The sequence below is a fragment of the Microcaecilia unicolor genome, chromosome 1 (assembly GCF_901765095.1).
Source record: "Microcaecilia unicolor chromosome 1, aMicUni1.1, whole genome shotgun sequence".
Lineage (NCBI taxonomy): Eukaryota > Metazoa > Chordata > Amphibia > Gymnophiona > Siphonopidae > Microcaecilia > Microcaecilia unicolor.
The window spans coordinates 498,263,745-498,286,162 of NC_044031.1; the positions used below are offsets into that span (position 1 = coordinate 498,263,745).

The 22,418-nt window shown below is 42.2% G+C and overlaps 1 protein-coding gene across 1 annotated transcript; it reads right to left on the minus strand.

Annotated features, from left to right (window-relative positions):
* Positions 1-1,365: 1,365 nt before the first annotated feature.
* LOC115477690 (cholesterol 7-alpha-monooxygenase-like) lies at positions 1,366-21,774 on the minus strand. The gene is made up of 6 exons (XM_030214741.1): positions 21,582-21,774; positions 18,360-18,600; positions 12,502-13,112; positions 8,462-8,592; positions 7,285-7,463; positions 1,366-1,722 (listed from the first exon to the last, which is right to left on the minus strand). The coding sequence occupies exons 1-6, from the start codon at positions 21,659-21,661 to the stop codon at positions 1,420-1,422; spliced, it is 1,545 nt and encodes a 514-aa protein (XP_030070601.1). The 5' UTR covers positions 21,662-21,774; the 3' UTR covers positions 1,366-1,419.
* Positions 21,775-22,418: the final 644 nt, after the last annotated feature.

A 22,418-nucleotide genomic window follows, 5' to 3' on the forward strand; every position in this document is an offset into this window, starting at 1 on the left:
CTATTATGGCCTGAGCCCTTACTGCCAGCCATTGACTTAGCGGTAAGAGCTCATGTGCTACCCATGTGGTAACCATGCAGCATGCGTCAACGTGGCCATGCTGCGATTACTGCAAGGAATGCCCCACGGTAGAAAATAGAAAAATATTTTCTATTGTGGGATTCCAGGCCAAACAGAGAGGGTAACCAGCATACATAAAAAGTACACAAACAAAAAATCAACACTGGGCCTTCAAGACTGAGACAACAGGAGTGTTTTATTAGTGAATGACCCGACACGGGCTGTGTTTCGGCGTAAAACAACGCCTGCCTCAGGGGCAGGGTTTGGGCATAAATTATGTGAGGTGTATATGTATCCAATGCCTCCGAGATTGAACGGAGTGAAACTTTAGAGCCAAGAGAGCCTGTCGCAACGAACATTAGTGATTCGAAATAAACCACCTGCAAAAACAGGAGACTAAAACAGGTGGTTTATTTCGAATCGCTACTGTCCGTTGTGACAGGCTGTCTTGGCTCTAAAGTTTCTCTCCGTTCAATCTCGGAGGCATTGGATACATTTACACCTCACATAGTTTATGCCCAAACCCTGACCCCTGAGGCAGGTATTGTTTTACGCTGAAACACGGCCCGTGTCGGGTCATTCACTAATAAAACACTCCTGTTGTCTCAGTCTTGAAGGCCCAGTGTTGCTTTTTTGTTTGTCTACCATGGGATTCTGCAAGTGCCAAACTCGGAATTACCGCCAGGTGCACACACTACCCCAGCGGTAGTGCCAATTTGGCACATGCTACCTGGCGTTAGCCCTCCCATGGCTTTGTAAAAGGGCCCCTAACTAAAGTATAAACTGACACGCCCTTATATACAGCTTTCAGCTCTTTGGGCCATATTATAAATGTCTTAGGGGGTCTTTTACTAAGGCAAACTGGCATTTTTAGCGTGTGCTAAAAATAGGCACACGCTAAATGCTAGAGACGCCAATATATTCCTGTGGGCGTCTTTAGCATTTAGCCTGCACGCCTACGTAAAATACCCCCTTAGATAGTATTTGCCTCCTGCAGAGGAGATCTGTGTTCCCAAGAACACCATATTGGCTAATTTAAACGACTGATTTTGGTCATTTTCAGAACTGTAAATCACTTCCATGAGGAAAATAAATATCAGCTTGGAAAGTTTGAATTTCACCTTATTAGGAAGACAAATTCCTTCTTAAACTTAGAATAATATACATCTTTAATTTGCACATATAAATAGATCGAGATAAACACATATACTAAACTCGTATTTGTTCTTCTCATGAGAACTAAGTGCCAATATCCTTGTTTCCTAATTAATTTCTAAGTATTCCTAAAAGAAAGAATCTGATGAAAAAAATGAATATGATATTTTCTTGCTGGATAGATAGGATCTTCACACAGTTCTCCTAAATTATGGATTTGAATTTGTATTTGAACTCAATGTCATTTGTTGGCTGTAAAATACCTAGTCCTGCTCGGGTCTGGTCAAGTGAAGGGCAGCTCACATTCTTGTCAACCAGCTCCATCTCAAAGTATGAGAGCAACAGAGTCAAAAACTGTTTGATTTCATGTACAGCAAATAATCTCCCAGGACACTTAGTTATACCAGATCCAAATGGCATATAATAATATTTCAGTCTGCGGCCATTACGATAGAAGGTTGTCTTTTCTTTTCCATTTGTATCCAGGTAACGATCATACTTAAACGTCTATAAAAGCAAAGCAAAAACAAATTAAGCAATACACAGTTTACAGTTTGTTAGATTTGTTTAGTCATGCTGGAGAAAGGAATTTTGTTATTAAGTAAATAAAATAAGCTATTTCTGTTTACTGCTTTGTGATATAGTTGTTCCTGCAGAATTCTCTGTTTACTGTACCTCATTAAAGTAAAAGTCATTCGCTGACATTTTCTTATATAAGGGATCGGTTCCTACTGGTTCATTTAGTATGTTACAAATCTCTCAGGGAATATACCAGTTAGTCTGATGGTTATCCAGTAGTGTTACTCATCAGGGAGTCCCTGGTGAAATCTCAACTGTTTGTTCTTTCTCTGGTTCCTAATGTTCTTTTAACATTTCATCCTTCATAGCTTTTCTAAGTCAATGAATTTGGTTATCTCATTATCTGATCCCTCTCCAGTAAGGTGTGTTAAGAATACTAGAATGTGAGTACATCACTATGGGGCTGTTTTATTAAGATCAACCACTGAGGTAGAGGAATGAGGAACACTTGCAGAGGACTCAAGGGAGTAGTGAAAACAGCAAGACACTTCCAAAGACATCAAATAGCCTGTCAATATGTACAACTGCGTTTTCAGTAGTGCTGACATTTGGTCAATTTTATACTTGATCTGAAGCGTGTCCTTCAGTCTTTTTCAAGGTTTTTCCATCTTAGCAGTTTGTGACGTATTGACATACTATTTGATGAATTTGCACTTTATAACCAAGACTCCTGAGGTAGACGCTTTTGCCGAAACATGGTGCTATGTCGAGTCGTTTGTGACCTTTTTGAATAAATCCTGTGTATGACATCCTTCGACTCCCTCGTGTCTTTGGAAGTGTCTTGCTGTTTCCACAACTCCCTTGATTCTGCTGTTTTATTAAACCACGGCAAAATTTGCAGTTACTGTGGCTTAATGTGGGACTTTATCATACGGTAGCTGCAAATTTCATATGGCAACTATTGGGAGTGTTCCCAGCATTTGCCATTATAGGTGCTGCATTAAATTTGTAGCTACAGAACAGTAGTTTGCTTGGAGTAGGCGCAGAAGCACTTGGGGGCCAGATTCAGTAAATGGCACCTAACGTTAGGTGCCATAAAGATGCGCATTAAGGGGTGAATTCTATATATGGAGCTGAAAAGAATTGGCACTGAAAAAAGTGCTAATCTATAAGCTACACTTATAGTTAGGCACAGTTTATAGAGTAGCGCTTATGCCCAGGACTCATGCCTAACTTTAGGCGTGACCATTTGCACCAACTGAAATGTGGTGCAAATGTATGAACCTAAATTGGACGCTTATCCCACATATTCTATAACTACATGTGTAAATGCTCGGAACACCCTCATTCTGTCCTTGACCCTCTCATTTTCATGCCCCTTTGTTACTTACACGTAAAATTTAGGCGTGGATCCCATGTCTAAATTTACTCACGTAAATTCCAATTAAATCTAATTAGTGCCAACAAATGCTTATTAAAAAGCCAATTATTGGCACTAATTAGTTTGTTACTCAAATTGTGTGCACAAACTGGGCCACATGCCCAAATTTGCACATGTAATTGTTGGCGACTTTTATAGAATTAGGGGTGTACATGCCAATTCTATAACGGTTGCCCTAAGAAAAATTTTTTAGAATAGTGCTTAGCATGGATTCACAAGAACATAAGAATAGCCATACTGGGTCAGACCAATGGTCCATCTAGCCCTGTATCCTGCTTTTAACAGTGACCAATCCAGTACCTGGCAGAATCCCAAATAGTAGCAAGATTCAATAAATGGCTCCCAAAGTTAAGGTACTGGGATAATCCATGCAAAGCTAGTAATCTGTAAAGGGCGCCCTGCATGGAGCATCCTAGAATACTAGCTTAGCACACATTTCGTGACCAACTTTAGCTGTGAGGACTTACACCTGCTGAAACCTGGTATAAATGCTGGTGCTGAGTCAGAAGCAAAGCAGGAACCTCCCTCTATGACCGTACAGCAACAAAATCACAAGTAGAGGGCGACTCTAATGATGATCATCCATGAGAATAGAATCAGGCGAACTTTATTCTGAAGTACCAGCACCAATAAACCCGACATGGACCATGTTTTGGTGGTCACAGCCAACTGTCACAGGGGTCACAACTTGATATACACAAACAAGAACCTTGTCTGGTGCACAAGGAATGTGAATGACACATGGAGCTAGGCTCTACCTTGAACCTTGCCCACAGTATAGGTAACATGTAGAGTGCTCAAGAATGCGGTCACCAAGTTACTTGCTGGTGCACAATTATTGGCAGTTGGGCGCGTAAATGACCTATAACATTACGCCTAAATTTTGGGAACGCCCCTGACCTGCCCATTTACCTCCCATGGCCACATTCCCTTTTGAGTTGTGTACAAGACAATTTAGGCATGCAGTGCTATAGAATAACACACAAGCAAATCTGCCCATAAGTTCTAATTAGTACCAAGTAACATCAACAATTGATTGCTAATGGCTCATTAACTAATTAGTTTGCACACGGATCTGGGATCCATGCCCAAATTTGGGTGCTCTTTATAGAATTTGGGGGTTTACCACATGGTAACTGCAAAACTACTGCAATGCCCTTTAACACAATTGTGAGCCAGCAGTTACCATGCAGTAAACCATACATTAACTCACCGGATTCTGTATAGGTTGCCTAAATTTGAGTGTGGATATCAGATCTGCAGGTAAACTAATTAGGCAATTAGGAACTAGCAACCAGTTATTGGAGTTAACAGTTGAAACCCTCAGCTCAGTGTAAGGCAGCAGCTAAGAAAGCAAATAGAATGTAAGGTATTATTAGGAAAAGAATGGACTGGAACCTAGGTCCCCTGGTTCACAGTCCACTGTACAAACCACTAGGCCACTCCTCTGGGCCTCAAACGCTACATGGAGAATGTGGACATCAATCCCACTGCCTCTCGCATGCAAAGCAAGCACTCTACCACTTTTTTGTGTCCCTAGTGGACTCATAATCAAAGTTTTGCACCATGGGCTTTAGAGGGTTAAGTGACTTGCCCAGGGTCACAAGGAACTGCAGTAAGAATTGAACCTGGCTCCCAGGTTCTCAGCCCACTACATTAGGTTACTCCTCTACTCCACTCCAAAGAATGAGTGAAATGAGGGGTACTTAGTTTATATGCACATATATTATAAAATACACGTATATGCACTGTTTCTACCAGCTCATGCATGCACAAATTTATACTTTCTTCAGAGCAAGTGTAGCTTTATACAGGAAATTATAGGTGGGGCACTAGAGGCTAGATTCAGTAAATAGCACTCAAATTTCAGTGCCAAAAAAAGGTACTCAATGCTGTTCTATAATGGGTACTCAAAGATGAGCACCCACTATAGAATAGCATTGAGTGCCGATTTTGTCGCCCAAATTTGGCACCAGGACATATGCCTGATGAAACCAATGGTCTTTAAAGTCTTGACTAACATAGTTTGCCCAATTATTGCAGTAGGGTTACAGAATATCTGGGTTTAAAAAAGGTTTGGACAAGTTCCTGGAAGAAAAGTCCATAGTCTGCTATTGAGACAGACATGAGGTCCTCCTACATTGATTTTTTTGTTATTTTGTTCTATTATGATGTCTTTGAATTTATATTGTTGATTTTGAATTTACTGTGTATGTTCATACTGTAATCCGCTGAGAATTGTTTAGATCGTGTGTCTGCAGCATGCACAGTTTTCAAAGTGGTGAGAGCATGATTTGGGCAGGTCTGCAAAGTCTCTGTGTAATTTTATTTTTGCAGTGGTACTACTTGCATGCTTTAAATACAATGTAGACATTGACAAGCAAGTCAGCTAACTGCTCATTTGTTCCTGTGGTTTGCAGCAGTGGTTCAGTGGCAATTGTGCTGGATGCTCTGGTGTTTTAAATCACTTCCAAAATTAAAAATTAGAGTTTTCTAGCATGGCACATTCAATGGTGCCCCTTAAAATCCAGTTGTGTGAAATTTAGCGTTTATACACTTATCCATACAGGCTACAAAATTGCTGCTAACGTGTATTGGCACTTTTATGTTTACATCCCCCCAAGTGATGCTACTATTTTATGGGCATATTTCTTTGTGGAATGGTTGTTGTCACTATGGGCTAGATTCTATATATGTCACCTAAACAATCGTTGCCCAAAAAAAAATAGACCTAGGCGCATTCTATAAACTATGCCTAGCGCCCATCCCTGCGATTAAGTGTAGTTGCAGCCATTTACACCAAGTGAAACTTGATGTAAATTCCCATGCCTAACTTAGGCACAGAGTGGATGGATTCTATAACTGTGCATAAATTTTAGGAATGCCCATGACCCGCCTATGCTCCTCCCATGGCCACGTCCCCTTTTGAGATCCGTGTGGTAGAATGTACATAAACCACTTTATAGAATACACTTACCCCCGGATTCTATATAGTGCACCTAGAGATCTGTGCTGATATCCAGCAGATTCTATAACAGTGTGTGCAAATTAATTGGCTTAACAAGCTAATTAGCATTGATAACAGCACTTAAGCAATAGTGAGCACTAATTGATAATAATTACAATTTACACACACAACTCACTAAGCATATTCTGTAACACACTGTGCATAACTTCTAACTTGCACAGACAAAAGAGGGCATGGTTATAGGCGGGAAAATGAGCATTTCGTGGGCGTTCTGAAATTATAGTTATAGAACATGGCCCTCTGTGCCTAAGTCTATGTGCTGGGATTTACACCATGTTTTCACTGGTGTAAATGGATGCACATAGATTTAGGATAAATCTAGGCATGGCTTATAGAATACGCTTAGGTGGAAATGTTTTTTGCATGGATTTTTTAGGCACCATATATAGAATCCCCTTTTATTTATTTTACTTTTGTTACATTTGTACCCTGTGCTTTCCCACTCATGGCAGGCTCAATGTGGCTTACATGGGGCAATGGAGGGTTAAGTGACTTGCCCAGTGTCACAAGGAGCTGCCTGTGCCTGAAGTGGGAATTGAACTAATTTCTTCAGTTCCCCAGGACCAAAGTCCACCACCCTAACCACTAGGCCACTCCTCCACTCCACTCCACTTTTAGCGAGTAGTGCATGTAAATTCTAATTATTACCAATTAGTGCTGTTAATTGCTTGTTAGGGTCCAATTATCAGCACTGATTGGCTCATTAATCAATTAAGTTACACATGCAATTTGGTCATGTGGCCAGAACTGCACACATAACTTTATTCGTCATATATAGAATTTACTGGTATATGTGCTGCAAGCAGATATATAGATTTCCCACATCTTTATAGGAGTTTTACAAAAGGCTCTGTGTTTCCTCAGCCCCTTGTAAAATTGGGAAAATTGTGTGCACATCCTGACTTGAATGTCCTTTTTCCTACATAAGTCAACTATGCAAAATCAGCCTTTACCTATGCAACTACTGATTGCATGAATATCTTTTTGTTGCTGTTGAAAGCATTATATAATAGTTTAATTATCATTCAGCTCTTTCAGTAGCTTAACTGCAAAAATTTTAAACACCTTATAACTTACTTACCAAAGGGTCATGGTAGATTTCTGGATCCAAATGGATCAATTGTGGATAAAGAGCTACAATGTCATCTTTTCTGATGTTATAAGCTTCATCATTGTCTAAGTGTAATGCGAAATCCTCCTTAGCTACTCTGATGTTCAGAGAGGCACTAGACAGCCTCATAGCCTCTTTGATAATGCTATCTGTAGAAATAAACATACAGAATATATAAGAGCCAGGCCAAATTAAGGTCAACTGATGCCCTAAGCACAACCCAACAATGGTGCCTGTTGCCTCTTCCATTGCTTAACTGACAAAGAGATTAAGACTAAGTAAGTGATGAGAAATATCATTAGTGTATGAAACAAAACATCGTATATATTTATAATGATTAGAAAAACATTGAAATTCATGTTGGATAATGGGTGTGACAGACAGCAATGAAAGAGTTTATTTATTTATTTTTTATGCTTAAAATTTCTATCCCGCCTACAAAACCTAGGCCATTTACAATTAAAAAAAAAAACATACATAATCTTTAAACCAAACATCAAATACAAAAATAAATACAATATCACATAATATGTCACAGTCCTGAAACCATCAATAATTCCACACTACCTGAAAAGCCTGTACACACAGATGGTTTTTCCCCTACCTGAAAAGCCTGTACACAGAGATTGGTTTTTAAAACTTTTTTTAAATTGTGAAAGAGAAAAGCAAAATCGCAAAGGCCCTGGCCAAGTATTCCACAACAGTGGACCTGCAATAGACAATCACACTTAAGGGCATGATAGCTAGGGGGAAAACTCTATGGTGTCCTCCTTCCCTTGATGCCTTAAGTATGTGCTTATTTTGCTTACTAGTTAATCCGGGGCTGATAAGAACATATTCTTCAGGAAATCCTGGTCATAGTAACATCTTCAAAGTGTTAGCATTCTTTGAAAAACATGCTCAGACAATAGGTAATTGGCTGGGCTAGGTGATGTCCTCTCCATTGCCAAATCACTAGGCAGTGAATTCAAATTTGACCTTAAGCCACAATCTCTTGGTCTTTCAGACTGTGAGGGGCATAATATATTCTAACAGTGACATTCATTTCTGGAATAGATGCCACTAACTGATCCTCGATATTGAACGCTATTGAAAACCACTTTTTAAGCTTAAGACATATCTGATGCTCTTATTCATAATAGCATACCAAGTATTGGCATATTATCCAGCTGCTGTCGATTCAAGGATATAAATGTACCATTTAAGCTGATTTTTTGGCAAGCATTTTCTAGTACATTGTATACCTCTTCAGTGGCTGCTTTCATTGCTTCTGGGCTTCTAAAAAAAAAAATTCAATACAGTCACATGAAAATAGCATTTAAGACATTCATTTTGCTTACACTGACACTAAATATTATTTTCACCATTATAATTACCAACGGATGGCCAATGGGTGTTTTTAAATGGTAGCCATGGCACGCAAAAGAATCCATAAATTCACTAGCACTATTTGGACAGTCAGCAGTGCTGGATTTATGGATTCACCTTTAATCGACCATAGGTATAGGTACTGGAGGGAGGGGGTAACTTTATATACAATTTTTCACATGTAAAAGCCTTTTTATGGATGTAAAAGGACTTTTATAAAATTACCCCAGGGTTTATGCTCGTAAAAATACACATACCCCCGGATTCTATAAACTTGTGCACCCAACTTTACACAGAGTGGAAAGTTGTTCATGCAAGTTACAGAATAAAGTCGCTTGCATGTGTAAATTAATTTAACAATCTGATAATTGGTGTTAATGTGCAATAAGAAATTCAGTCGGCTTTAAGTGGCACCTACTATTTTTTTTTTGTTATATTTGTACCCCGCACTTTCCCACTCATGGCAGGCTCAATGCAGCTTACATGGGGCAATGGAGGGTTAAGTGACTTGCCCAGAGTCACAAGGAGCTGCCTGTGCCTGAAGTGGGAATCGAACTCAGTTCCACAGGACCAAAGTCCACCACCCTAACCACTAGGCCACTCCTAAATGCAGTTAAACATACAATGGCCCTTAGTCACTATTCTATAACATGCAGGCACAAATTCTATCGTGCACAGCTACTATGGGGTGTGGCCATGGGAGGGGCATGGGCAGGTCAGGGGGTGGCCTAGCAGTTACACGTGCATGTTATAGGGCAGTGTTTCCCAAGTCGGTCCTGGAGTAACCCCTTGCCAGTCAGGTTTTCAGGATATCGACAATGAATATGAATGAAAGAAATTTGCATACAATGGAGGCAACATATGCAAATCAGTCTTATGCATATTCACTGTAGATATCCTGAAAACCTGACTGGCAAGGGGGTACTCCAGGACCGACTTGGGAAACATTGTTACAGAATACTAGCAATTATGCACCTAACTGCCTACAGTTAAGTACAAACACACCAGCCTTTGACATGGCGTCAGGGCTGTCGAGAGGGGGGGGGCGGGGGAGCAAGATTCCCCAGACACGGCCTCCCAGGGGGGGCCTGGTACCGGGAACTGTCTCTCCCCTGCTCCTGAGTGTCTGAACATGGGTGATGATAACTCGGGTCCTGGCACACAGGAGCATCGAGAGTGACAGACCGAGGGAGGAAAAGAGAAGACGAGGGAAGTTAAGGGGGAGCTGCAACGGCCCTGCCCCAGGCCCAGCTCTGTCTCTCAGCGGCCCTGCATGGCATAAGTGCTGACACCTAAAGGTAGACCTATATATGTGAACTTACACTAGTATTCTATAATGGCAGTTGCACATGCTATTGCCATTACAGAATCCACCGTTAATATACTGCATCCTGATGCCTGTCTTAAAGCGCTTTTTCTTGAATCTACCCCATAGTGCCAAGAAGACGTGCATGTTTACATGAACTGCATGTAGGCACACTCTGGGGTGATGTTTGGGAAATTATGGATGTTCTTTATAAAATACTCAAGCAGCAATAAATGTTCATGCTTTCGATCTAGTTCTGATTTCTGCTGATTTACCCCTATTATTTTGTAAACATACATAGGCACCCATATTTCTTTGTAAAATAGGCTAGGAATAGACACCTACTTGACTCTATATAGCTAGAAACATAAAAACATAGGTAAATGTAGGCAGGTAAAGACCATATGGCCTATCCAGTCTGCCCATACATGTCATCTTCTCTCTCTATCACTCCCTTAGAGATACCACTTACTTGTCCAAATCTTTCTTAAATTCAGATATAGTTTTCATCTCCACCACCTCCACTGGGAGGCTGTTTCACAAATGTATCACCCTTTCCACGAAGAAGTATTATCATATCTCCCCTCTTCTGCCTTTCTTCCAAAGCAGTAGATAAAAAAGAACAAAGCAGTGGAGTCAAATGCATTTATTTGGAATAATACCCGACGTGGCCACGTTTCGCCCTCAGGCTGCTTCAGGGGTACAAACTATCAAAAGTGTATATAAGTATATCATATACACTAGTAGTGAGATGAGAACAGTTATTCCAAAAATCTAGTTCCACTTTTCTGCTACTTCCAACTGAACTGATATGCACGTCGGGTATTATTCCAAATAAATGTATTTGATTCCACTGCTCTGTTGTTTTTTATCTACTGTTTTGTAAGCAGTTGTGTGCCTTTTTGTTTTTTTGGTTTCTTCCAAAGCATACATTTTGAGATCTTTAAGACTGTCCCCATATGCTTAGCAGCCACTCTCTGGACCGACTCCATCTTGTTTATATCTTTTTGAAGATGCAGTCTCCAGAATTGTACACAATATTCTAAATGAGGTCTCACAAGAGCCTTATACAGAGGCATCTTCACCTCCTTTTTCCTTCATCTCCCTATGCACCCATGCATCCTTCTAGTTTTCACCATTACCTTTTCTACCTGTTTGGCCACCTTAAGATCAACACATTTGATCACACCTAGGGTTACCATTTTTTGTCCGCCAAAAAGGAGGACACATGCCCTGCCCCCACCACACACCCTGCCCCCTTTCACACCCTGCCCTGCCCCATTTCACACCCTCACTCTGCCCCCTGTCACACCCTCACTCCGCCCCCTGTCACGTTTTCCCCTCCCCCCTGTCACATACCCCGTTGCCCCCCCTCCCCTTACCTTACTACTGCCCTGGTGGTCTAGTGACCTCTTCAGGGCAGGAAAGAGCCCCCTCTTAGCTGCCCGGAGCGCTGCCCTGCATGCATCCTTCCTGTTGGTGATCTCGGTGCCAATTCAAAATGGCCGCGGAGAGTTGAAGTCTCATGAGGTCACTTCAACTCTCGGTGGCCATTTTGATTCGGCGCCAAGGATCATCTACAGGAAGGATGCATGCAGGGCAGAGCTCCGGGCAGGAAAGAGGGGGCTCTTTCCTGCCCCGAAGGCGGAAGAGGTCACTAGACCACCAGGGTACTAGTAAGTAAGGGGAGGAGAGGCTAGCAATCCCCGGTCTGTTTCTCTCTTGCTCCTGTATATTGGGACCTGAGTGATTGTGTTAATGTGATAGCCTGGGTCCCAGCACACAGGAGCAAGAGAGTGATAGTCCGAGGGAGAAGCTGACACAGGAAGGTAAAGGGTAGGGGTGATGGCCCAAGTGAGTGGGGCAGTGGCTTCAGCAGCCAGAGTGGGGGGGGGGGGATGACAGCTGCAGCGACCTGGCTCTGTCTCTCGGCGGCCCTGGAATGAGGCATCAGAGAGGGATGTCAGGGTGGGAGAAAATCTATGAATTGAGTGTGGGGGAGTCAGTGGGTGAGAATGCAGCAGATTTTACAACATGTCCCGTTTAAAAGATACTGGGTCCAATGGGATGGGGTTGGAGGTTGGTTTATGTGAAAATATGTGATGGCATAAGTGATGTTCTTATGTATTGTTTCTTTTTTTTCTTGCTTGTCATCAGTATTTAAACCTAAAAAGATACTGGGTCCAACTTTGAGCCTGCTGTCTGCGTTACCGCAGCCAGAAATGTGTGATGTTCCCAACTTGAGCAATTCAATTTTATATTTGCTGCAGGATTCTTTAAATGGCAGTATGCAGTTTAGTAACTACCCCTCTAAGGGAATCTCTTACTAAGATGCGCTGCTCGTGCTAAAAATCAGCTGCCGCTAAATGCTGAGATGCCCATAAGAATATAATCGGCATCTCAGCATTTAGCACCAGCTGATTTTTAGCACGAGCTAAAAATGCTGAACACCTCAGTAAAAGACCCCCCCTAAGTAAACAGTGATAGAATTTTTTTTTTTTTTTTAATCTTACCTAATTATATAAAATAAACTCCAAAAAGTAGCAGGTAATGTGTTAGCCTGTGAAGCCCATAGTAAAGCTAAATGGGTTTTTGCTTTGCTCATATCATCAAAGGTGGAGAGAGTATCATTCAAGAACATCCTTAGAGAGATGAGGTCGGAGATGTTGTTTCGTTTTCTTAGATTCTCATGCAGAAATTCTTTTGCCAGATTCTCTCGAGCACTGTAAGCATTCTTGAACACATGAATTGGTAGACCTGCTACAAGAGCTGGGAAAATCTTATCAAACTGTTTGAAGTTCTCAAGAGCATTGAGGATAAGAGCTCTTTGTGCTTCTTGCCTTGCAGAGTTCTTCTCTTTCGGAGAGTTGAGCTCTTTCCCAAAAAGAGTCAAGTAGCCAGCTTCAAACATCACCCGGTAACAGAAGGCGTAGAGCCCATCAGTGATCCAGTCTTGAGAATTCACTTTAAGAACATTTGGTTGGAGCATGGCATGCTGAAGGTTTTCCATCATGGCCTCAATAAGGCTACTCAAAGAATCACCCTGCAATGTTTTTATGAAAGTTTCATGTATATTTTCTGTGGTGTTTCCATCGTTGGGATCCATGCTGCCATGTCCAAAAGCCTGTCATCAAAAATATTTAGTGTTAGACAATGAAGGCTCATCATAACAGGATGATTGTTCAGGAATGGAAATGATACATTGTTTTAAATTTTTGGTAATATATGACAGACTGTGTACACTACTGTAATTTAAAATTAAATAAAAGATGCAATCTTCTTAGTAAAGAAAGTGATCTTTGAAGAGCTGGAATGATAGCAGATGTAACTGCATTCATCATACTGCACTGTTGAGCTCTGATTAGTAATAAAAAATAATATCAGATTAATTCTGAACCATTGTATATCAAATATACCCCAGTAGTTCCCAAACTGTCCTGAGGGCTCCCCTGACAGTGAGGTTTTCAGCATATCCACAATGAATATTCATGAGAGATCTGCATGCAGTGGAGGCAGTGCATGCAAATCAATTCATGAATATTCATTGTGAATATACTGAATACCTGACTGGCTGGGGAGCCACAGGACAGGTTTGAGAACCACTGATATACTTTACAAGAAATGTATGTTAACAGCTAGACAGGATAATTATGAAGCATTTTGCAGCTCTTGGTTCATCAGTACGGTTATGCAAGTAACTATAAGTTACCAATCAGTGGCGTACCAAGGGGGGGGGCGGTGGGGGCGGTCCGCCCTGGGTGCATGCCGCTGGGGGGGTGCCGTGCGCCGGTCAGCATCGTTCGTTTCCATGCTCCCTCTGCCCCGGAACAGGAAGTAACCTGTTCCGGGGCAGAGGTTCCTGTTCCGGGGCAGAGGGAGCATGGAAACGAATGACGCTGATCGGCGCACGGCACCCCCCCCCCAGCAGCATGCACCCGGGGGGGTTCTTTCGCTGGGGTGGTGGGTGTCCTTTCGCTGGGAGGGGTTGCGCTGCACCGGGGGGGGGGGGGCGCTGCACCTGGGGGGGCGGGGCGCATCGGCGATCCGCCCCAGGTGTCAGCCCCTCTAGGAACGCTACTGTTACCAATTGATATATAATCAGTTTCCACACATGGTTTCAAAGGGTGGGGGGAGTGTTAGAAAGATTTAATATAAATAATAGCCATGGCATTTAATAATGTATGTATTCAGCATCACTATAGCCAGTGGCACTGAACATATGTATTGGTCACTGACTGCCACAACCATTATCTGTTTAATATAGGCCTCCTATTCAGAAGGCCTAAACTTAGGGGTAGATATTCAAAGCGATTTAAATGGCCAGGAGAGGCTTCTGGATGTTTAAATCGGTTGGTCATGGTTAAGCGGGGATATTCAGCTGCACTTAACCGGACAGTGCCTCTGAATATTCCAGTCATCCCCTAACCGGCGAGGTTAGGGGTGGAGTTTAGATGAAGAATCGACATAACCAGTTGGTGGCAAAATTCAGTCTGCTAACCAGCAGGGTAATTGCATAAAGGGCCTCTTTTATCAAGCCATGCTAGCGGTTCCTGCACGACAATGCCAACGGAGCCCATTAAAAATGAATGTTTTTTGTCAGTATTTCTTCACCGGGAGCTGCTAGTGTGGCAGTAGTAGTTAACCAGAAACCCGTCTGAATATTGACTGGTGTCCAGCTAACCTCCAGGTGGTGGTCAATAAGGTCTGGTGGCCCCCCTTCTGATCCCCAAGATCTCCCCTCCCACTACTCACCCCCTGAAGAAAATCTAAGGTGGCCCCAGGCCCCAGCTCCCCCAACCCCCATCCCTGTAGGCTCCTCAGGCCTACTTTTGTGGGTCCCTGGTGGTCTGCAGGAAATGGGCAGGATCAATGCCCATTTGCTCCTGCCCTGCATGGGTTTCCCATCAAAATGACTGCCACAACTTCTAGCAGCAGCCTCACAGTACTTCAAATACCATGAGTACTTCAGGTACAGTGGTGCTTGAAGTACCCTGAGGCTGCCACTAGAGACTGCGATAATCATTTTGATAAGCAGGCCACACCAGGCAAGAGTAAGTAGCATCACTCTTACCCATTTTCCCCTAGAGTACCAGGGACATAGGTAGGTTACCTGTATATCTTTATGTGGATTTTTAACCAATTTATATACGTTGGACCACTGAATAGGTGGCCCTAAACTTAGATAATATATCCAGATAAAGACAGGCCTGCTATTTACATCCACTGAATATCTCTGCTCTCCAAATAAATTTAGACCCTACCCATAGGAACCAGCTTTGTGGAAGCAACAGTTGCTGAGCACCCACACAATTAGTACTACTACTTGTCATTTCTATAGTGCTACTAGATGTATGCAGCACTGCACACAGTATATATAAGGTACTTTCTCTATGCCTAGTGGGCTCACAATCTAAGAGGGAGGGAGTTTTGTACCTGAGGCAATGGAAGATTAAGTGTCTTACCCAGGGTCACAAGGAGCTGCAGTAGGAATTGAACTTAGTTCCGCAGGAGTCCAGCTCACTGTACTAACCATTAGGCTATTCCTCCACTCCAGTATTGAGCCAGCTCCTTCACTCTGTCCTGGGAAGTATAATTTGTGTTGTGTTTAGCACCCCCAATCATTTTGAAAACTTGTCTTATATGGCCCTACTGCCAGAACACCCTCCTAACTCTGAAGTGATAAATTATGGATGGAGATTGAATTGTCTATCCCAAATGTATCCATTTGCAGAGCAGAAAATTTAAAGAGAAGCACTTGCTGAGCTCATACATGATTTACAGTATTGCCCCTATATTTTAAAATATCTGGGATAACGTACTCTATGGGTTGGATTAGCTAAGGATTTTTTTCCCCATTTTATGTGACTAGGGAAAACAAACTTAATGCAGCACACCCTATTGCTCAATCCCAGTCCTTGATTATAATAATCATGATAGTTTATTTATTTTGTATTTAGCTCACATCTTTTCAGTGGTCATTCAGGGTGAGTTACACTCAGGTATGAAAGGTACTTTCCTGTCGCCAGAGGGCTCAGAATCTAAGGGGTTGATATTCAATACAATTTAACTGGCTAGAAATGGCTCCTGGCAGGTTAAATCACTTGTTTGGAACTATCTGCTGTTATTCAGTGACATTTAACCAGTTAGTACTGTTGAATATCACCACAGACCACTATACTAAATGCCGGCTATTTTGTGGGCGGTCCATGGGCGGAGTCAGCACTTATGTGGTTAAGTGCCAATATTAAGCACTTACCCCCAGATTCTATATAGCGTGCCTAGAGATCTGCATCAACATCCAGACATATTCCATAACTGCGCACATAACTTAATTGGCTTAACAAGCCAATCAGCGTTGATAACAGCACTTAACAAGCAATAATAAGCACTAATTGGTAATAATTTGAATTTACATGCACAACTCGCTAAGCGTATTCTGTAATGAACTGCGTCTAAATTCAAGTGTGCACAGTTCAAAGGGGGCATGGCTATGGGCGGTCAAATGGGCATTTCGTGGGCATTCTAAAATGTACATGCGTAGTTATAGAACATGGCCCAGTACGTGTAAATCTACACACAGGGATTTACGCCATGTTTTCACTAGTGTAAATGGAGGCTCGTAGTTTTAGGCGCTGGGCTATCAATTAAGCATATTCTATATCCAGCACCTAAATCTAGGTGCTGCTTACAGAATACACCTGGGCAGAAATGTTTATCGCATGGATTTTTTAGGCACCTTATATAGAATCTGGCCCTTAACTGCTTAAGTTTAGTGGTCAAATCGGATTGCATAAAAATCAGTTCTATCTTCGGGGCCCTTTTAAAAAGCTGCGGTAGGGCTACCGCAACAATGACTTGCAGCAAATTGGCACAGCAGCAGTATTGGTGTGTGCTGTGCACCATTTCTGGTGCTCAAGAAATTACCTGGCAGTAACTAGACAGCACTGTGCGCTACCCAATTACCACCAGGTTAGCATGGGAGCCCTTACTGTCTTCTAAAGAGAAGGCAGTAAGGGCTCCCGAGGAAATGACTGCATGGCAAGTGCTTAACTTACTATATGGTCATTTCCGTTTTTAAAAAAAAATCCTTGTACCTGCTATAGTAAAAGGGTGCCTCGGCACACAGCAAACCCACATACCAATGCCACCGCAGGGGTCCTTTTATCGCAACTTGGTAAAAGGACCCCTTTATGTAGTTTCGCTTAGATGGCTAAGTGCTGAATATGGCACTTAACCATGTAAGGGATAGCCAGCCACGTAAACCTGTCTATTCAGTGCTGGTGGCCCAGCATTAAGTATCTGGGAATAATGCTGCTGGCGACTAAAAAAAAAATGCTCACCGCAACCGGCTGATTATCAACCCCCAAGTTCATACATGAGGCAAAGGAGAGTTAAGAGACTTGATCAGGGTCACAAGAAGTGTTGGTGAAAGCTGAACTTTGACTTCCCTGGTTTACAACCCACTGCTGTAACCACTAGGCTATTCCTCCACTGAAAAAGTCTGAGAGGATGGCTCTGATCCAAGATTACGGTTTTGCTTTCTTAGCCTCACCCTAATTTTATTACCTTGAAAGCTTGAAGGACAACTTTGTATAGGACATCTCAGTAGGAACCCAACTGTTTAGGTCCATGCATTCAAATAGCACCACCAAAAAACATACTTGTATTTGGTAGCACATATTTAGAAAAAAAAAAAGCCATTTTGCAAAGGAAAACATGAGTGGCATCACTCAGAACTTTACATGCATGCAGTGACAGATTTTGTAAAACTGTGTATCCAAAGGGAACCAATTAAGAAGTCCAGCTGTAAAACTCAAGCTTTTGGTATTTTGAGGTGGTTTGAAACTCTTGAAAGTTAAGCACTATTCCCCAATCAAGCATCCCTATAAACCCCAGGTTCAAATGAGCAGTTAGCCTGGGATTATGTGTAGTTTTAAGTAGGTATAAATGACAACGCCAGAAATTTTTCATGGTATGTGTGTATTATTGTTTTAAAATACAGGACACACATACGCTTGAAGAACCACTCAAACTACATCCAGAACACACTCCCTTAAAAAATATGTAACGCCTTTTCTAGAAGGTGCCACATAAATCTCTATGCCAATTTTCAAGTGTATATCAGCTTTCATACATGCAAACGGTGCCTGACCCTAAGTCTGATTAATTTCATGATACACAAATATTTGAAAACCAGATAGGAAATCTGTACATGGATTACAGACATACAGTAGGCATTATTTTTCTATAGATGCAGAATTGGGAATATTTGAAAACAGAGCACATAACATTATGGAGAAATCTAGAATGAACTAGCCATGTTTTCTGTTTTGTAATTGTGCAAAATAACATCACCATTGAAAGCTGCTACCTTTACAGAAGTGGAAAAGTGAAACTTTTTCCAGTCAAAATGTTTTCCTTGGCGAATAACAGAGTAATATGAAAAGGGATCTGTGATGAAATGGACATATTTGCCGGCTATTTTGCAGGTGAAAATGTGGCCATATTTCTTTTGTCTTGCTCGGAGAAACTCAAGGGGGTTGGCGCCAAACTGCAGAGCGCATCCCAGATATGGAATCAGGCCATTCTCAACCGGAGGCTCGCCGAGGTGTCTGCAAGTTACAATCCAAAACAAAAATAAGTAATATTTTGTTAATCAATAACCTGCCCCTCAACATAAGACCTTGCAGTTCTGAATTCACACCATTTATTTTTCTGGAATGTGTAGTTTTCCAAGAATTGTCTGATGTGCCCAAAAGAAATTGTAGTCTTAGGCTGAAAATGTTTGGCAGGCAAACTGAAGCAAAAATTGCAAATATTCCCTTTCCCTCTACTTTAGCAACTTTGCCTCTTTGTTCTTTATAAACAGAATTTTGTATTATCCCTGGAAACAGTGGCATAGCCACAGGTGGGCCGGGGTCCACCCACTTAGGGCTTAGGCCCACCCAACAGTAGCACACGTTTAGTAGTAGCTGGTGGGGATCCCAAGTTCTGCCAGCCGAAGACTTCCCCTTGATGGTAACGAAAACGCTACTCTCCATGATAACGGCACCTGCACATGTTCAGTTTTCAGTGCATGCCTGCTGCAGACTGCCAAGATGGAAAGAAGCATTTTCTCACCAGCTGAGGTATTTTTTGGGTGGTGGTTGAGGGGGGGGGGGGGGAAGAACACTTGGTGCCCAACCACTTCTTGCCTATGCCCACCCAAAATCTGTTGTCTAGCTACACCCCTGCCTGGAAAAGAGGAACTTGCAGACTGAAAGTCTCATATCACATAGCACATCAAGGGGGAATTGGAATGTCCAGGTCAGGATGTTAACAATTCCTCTGTTGTTTTACAAAATACTCTGCTAAACACCGAGACTTTTTAAAAATACATCAAGAGCTTTATGCTCTTTATGCTGACGACACCCAGCTTTATCTCTCCACACCAGACATCACTGCGGAAACCCAGGCCAAAGTATCGGCCTGCTTATCCGACATTGCTGCATAGATGTCCAACCGCCACCTGAAACTGAACATGGCCAAGACCGAGCTTATTGTCTTTCCGCCCAAACCCACTTCTCCTCTCCCTCCACTCACTATCTCAGTCGATAACACCCTCATCCTCCCCGTCTCATCTGCCCGCAACCTCGGAGTCATCTTCGACTCCTCCCTCTCCTTCTCTGCGCATATCCAGCAGATAGCCAAGACCTGTCGCTTCTTTCTCTATAACATCAGCAAAATTTGCCCTTTCCTCTCTGAGCACACCACCCGAACTCTCGTCCACTCTCTCATTACCTCTCGCCTTGAATACTGCAACCTACTCCTCACTGGCCTCCCACTTAGCCATCTTTCCCCCCTTCAATCCCTTCAGAACTCTGCTGCGCGTCTTATCTTCCGTCTGGACCGATATGCTCATATCACCCCTCTCCTCAAGTCACTTCACTGGCTTCCGATCAGGTACCGCATACAGTTCAAGCTTCTCCTACTAACCTACAAATGCACTCGATCTGCAGCCCCTCATTACCTCTCTACCCTCATCTCCCCTTACATTCCTACCTGAAACCTCCGCTCACAGGACAAATCCCTCCTCTCAGCACCCTTCTCCACCACCGCCAACTCCAGGCTCCGCCCTTTCTGCCTCGCCTCACCCTATGCTTGGAATAAACTCCCTGAGCCCATACGCCAAGCCCCCTCCCTGCCCATCTTCAAATCCTTGCTCAAAGCCCACCTCTTCAATGTCGCCTTTGGCACCTAACCTTTATACCTCTACTCAGGAAATCTAGACTGCCCAGCTTGACATTTCGTCCTTTAGATTGTAAGTTCCTTTGAGCAGGGACTGTCCTTCTTTGTTAAACTGTACAGCGCTGCGTAACCCTAGTAGCGCTTTAGAAATGTTAAGTAGTAGTAGTAATAAGAGCATTGAGTTTAAAAAATATATATGAAGAAAAAAAGAGTGTCATCACCTGGCGGCTTCCACTTATAAGTGCCAGCATTTATAAGTGGAAAGCATGATTTTGCAACTCCTACTTATAGGTACTGGTACTTAATATGTATAGGGGCCTGACTTTAGAAACCGATGATATAAATGCTGTCAATGTAATGGGAAATCCCAACTTTTTTTTTAAAGGCAAAAAATAGAAACACAGGAATAAGGAAAATTATGCCCTTAATCCTTTATTTAGGGGTCCTTTTACTATGCTGTGCTGAAAAATGGGCTGCGCTAGTGTAGGCGCGTGTTTTGGACACATGCAGATCCATTTTTCAGAGCACCTGTAAAAAAGGCCTTTTTTTTTGCCAAAACTGGCCGTACGGCAAAATCAAAATTGACCCGTGTCCATTTTGGGTCTGAGACCTTACTGCCACCCATTCACTTAGCGGTAAGGTCTCATGCATTAACAAGGCAGTAATTGTCAATGCACGTAGAATGCCAATTACCGCCCAGTTTTCACCGCGCGCCAGAAAATAAAATAGATTTTCCGAAGTGCGTAGTGGACGAGCATAAAAAATGAAATTACCGCCCGGGCCACGCGGTAGCTTGGTGGTAACTCCAAATTGATGCTCATTGTGCATACGTAGGCACCAACGCAGCTTAGTAAAAGAGCCTCTTAAAGCCCTGGCTGAAAAGATCACTTTTCAAACACATATGCATGCCTCAGATCTGGCGCAAAAGCTGACATGGAAAAACATGTATAAATTTTCAGCCCACCCTAACCATACCTAAAAGAGGCCTATTTGAAATATCTGTGTTCTAGTGCTCTCCATGTATAAAAAATGGCTTTCTGAAGTAACCATTTACATGTGTAACCTGTCTACACATGCAGATGCTGCCGTTTTCATAAGGAGAAGGTTTGAAACGACCTCCAAATCCTGCAGAGCCTGTGCTGATGCCAGACACTGCTGCAGTAGATGTTATATGACTCATGTAAGAATACCTTTTACCCATCCTGCTCTTGGTGTTCATCTTTACCTATTTGTGCATATGAAATACAATTTGTACAGAAAACAAATCTTAAAAATAGGAAATGTGATGAGAAAGTTCTGAAATAGAATATATATGTGAGCATTGAAACATACAAGCGAATATAAACTAAAGTAATATGTTCCTTACCGTCTCCTTATGCCAAGAATGAGCCATAAGCAACAGCATAATATCACCACTAGTCCCCATATCAAAGATACAGTTAACATTATTAAAATAACAAATTAAAGAACAGTCACATCTATAGTTAAGCCAAAACAGAAGTGCTGAGATTGGCCACTGTTGGAAAACAGGATACTGGGTTTGATGGACCTTCGGTCTGTCCCAGTATGGCAACACTTATGTTCTTATGTAAAGATTTGAGCTGCTTTTATATGTGCACAATTAGGGAGTAGATCTAATAGGGTTAAACTCAAATACCTCTGTCCAGTTATTAATTAACATTTTTTTCTCCAACGGACTGGCTTTTCAGGAGAAGCATTATTTCTGACCGGCAAGGGTTAACCAAAATTGTTGCAGACATGACCTTGACCTAAGTCTACCAGTATCAGCAGAAGTTCCAAAGTAATCAGAAAGTTGTAATAGCTGCTGATTTCAAGGACTTCAGGGTGTTTTGTGATCACGTTTACAATGACATTTACAGTTCAGGTTCATCAGTCAGTACTGATGTTCTGCAGTCAACTAATTTCAAAATTTATTCAACAAAAATATTAAAAGGAGTATTGTAGTTTTATAGTATCTTAAGTAGAAACATAGAGGATAATTTTCTGACAGGGCTACTCAATGGGGTCTGTGTGCTGCGGCGGCTAAGAAAGCGCACAGAATATTGAGTATTATTAGGAAAGGGATGGAAAACAAACACGAGGATGTTATAATGCCGTTGTATCGCTCCATGGTGCGACCGCACCTCGAGTATTGTGTCCCCGCTGCTAGTTTTCTCTTTCAGCCATTTGGTTCCTACTTTTG

What these genes read in the sequence shown, in the direction of transcription:
- LOC115477690 (XM_030214741.1), bottom strand. Translation starts at nt 21,661, where the DNA reads ATGTTAACTGTATCTTTGATATGGGGACTAGTGGTGATATTATGCTGT. An exon ending in AGTTTATTTTATATAATTAG is followed by an intron (nt 8,593 to 12,501) that starts GTAAGATTAAAA and finishes TTTTTTTTTTAG; the next exon opens with AAGCCCAGAAGCAATGAAAG. An exon ending in GGATAATATGCCAATACTTG is followed by an intron (nt 7,464 to 8,461) that starts GTATGCTATTAT and finishes TTATTTCTACAG; the next exon opens with ATAGCATTATCAAAGAGGCT.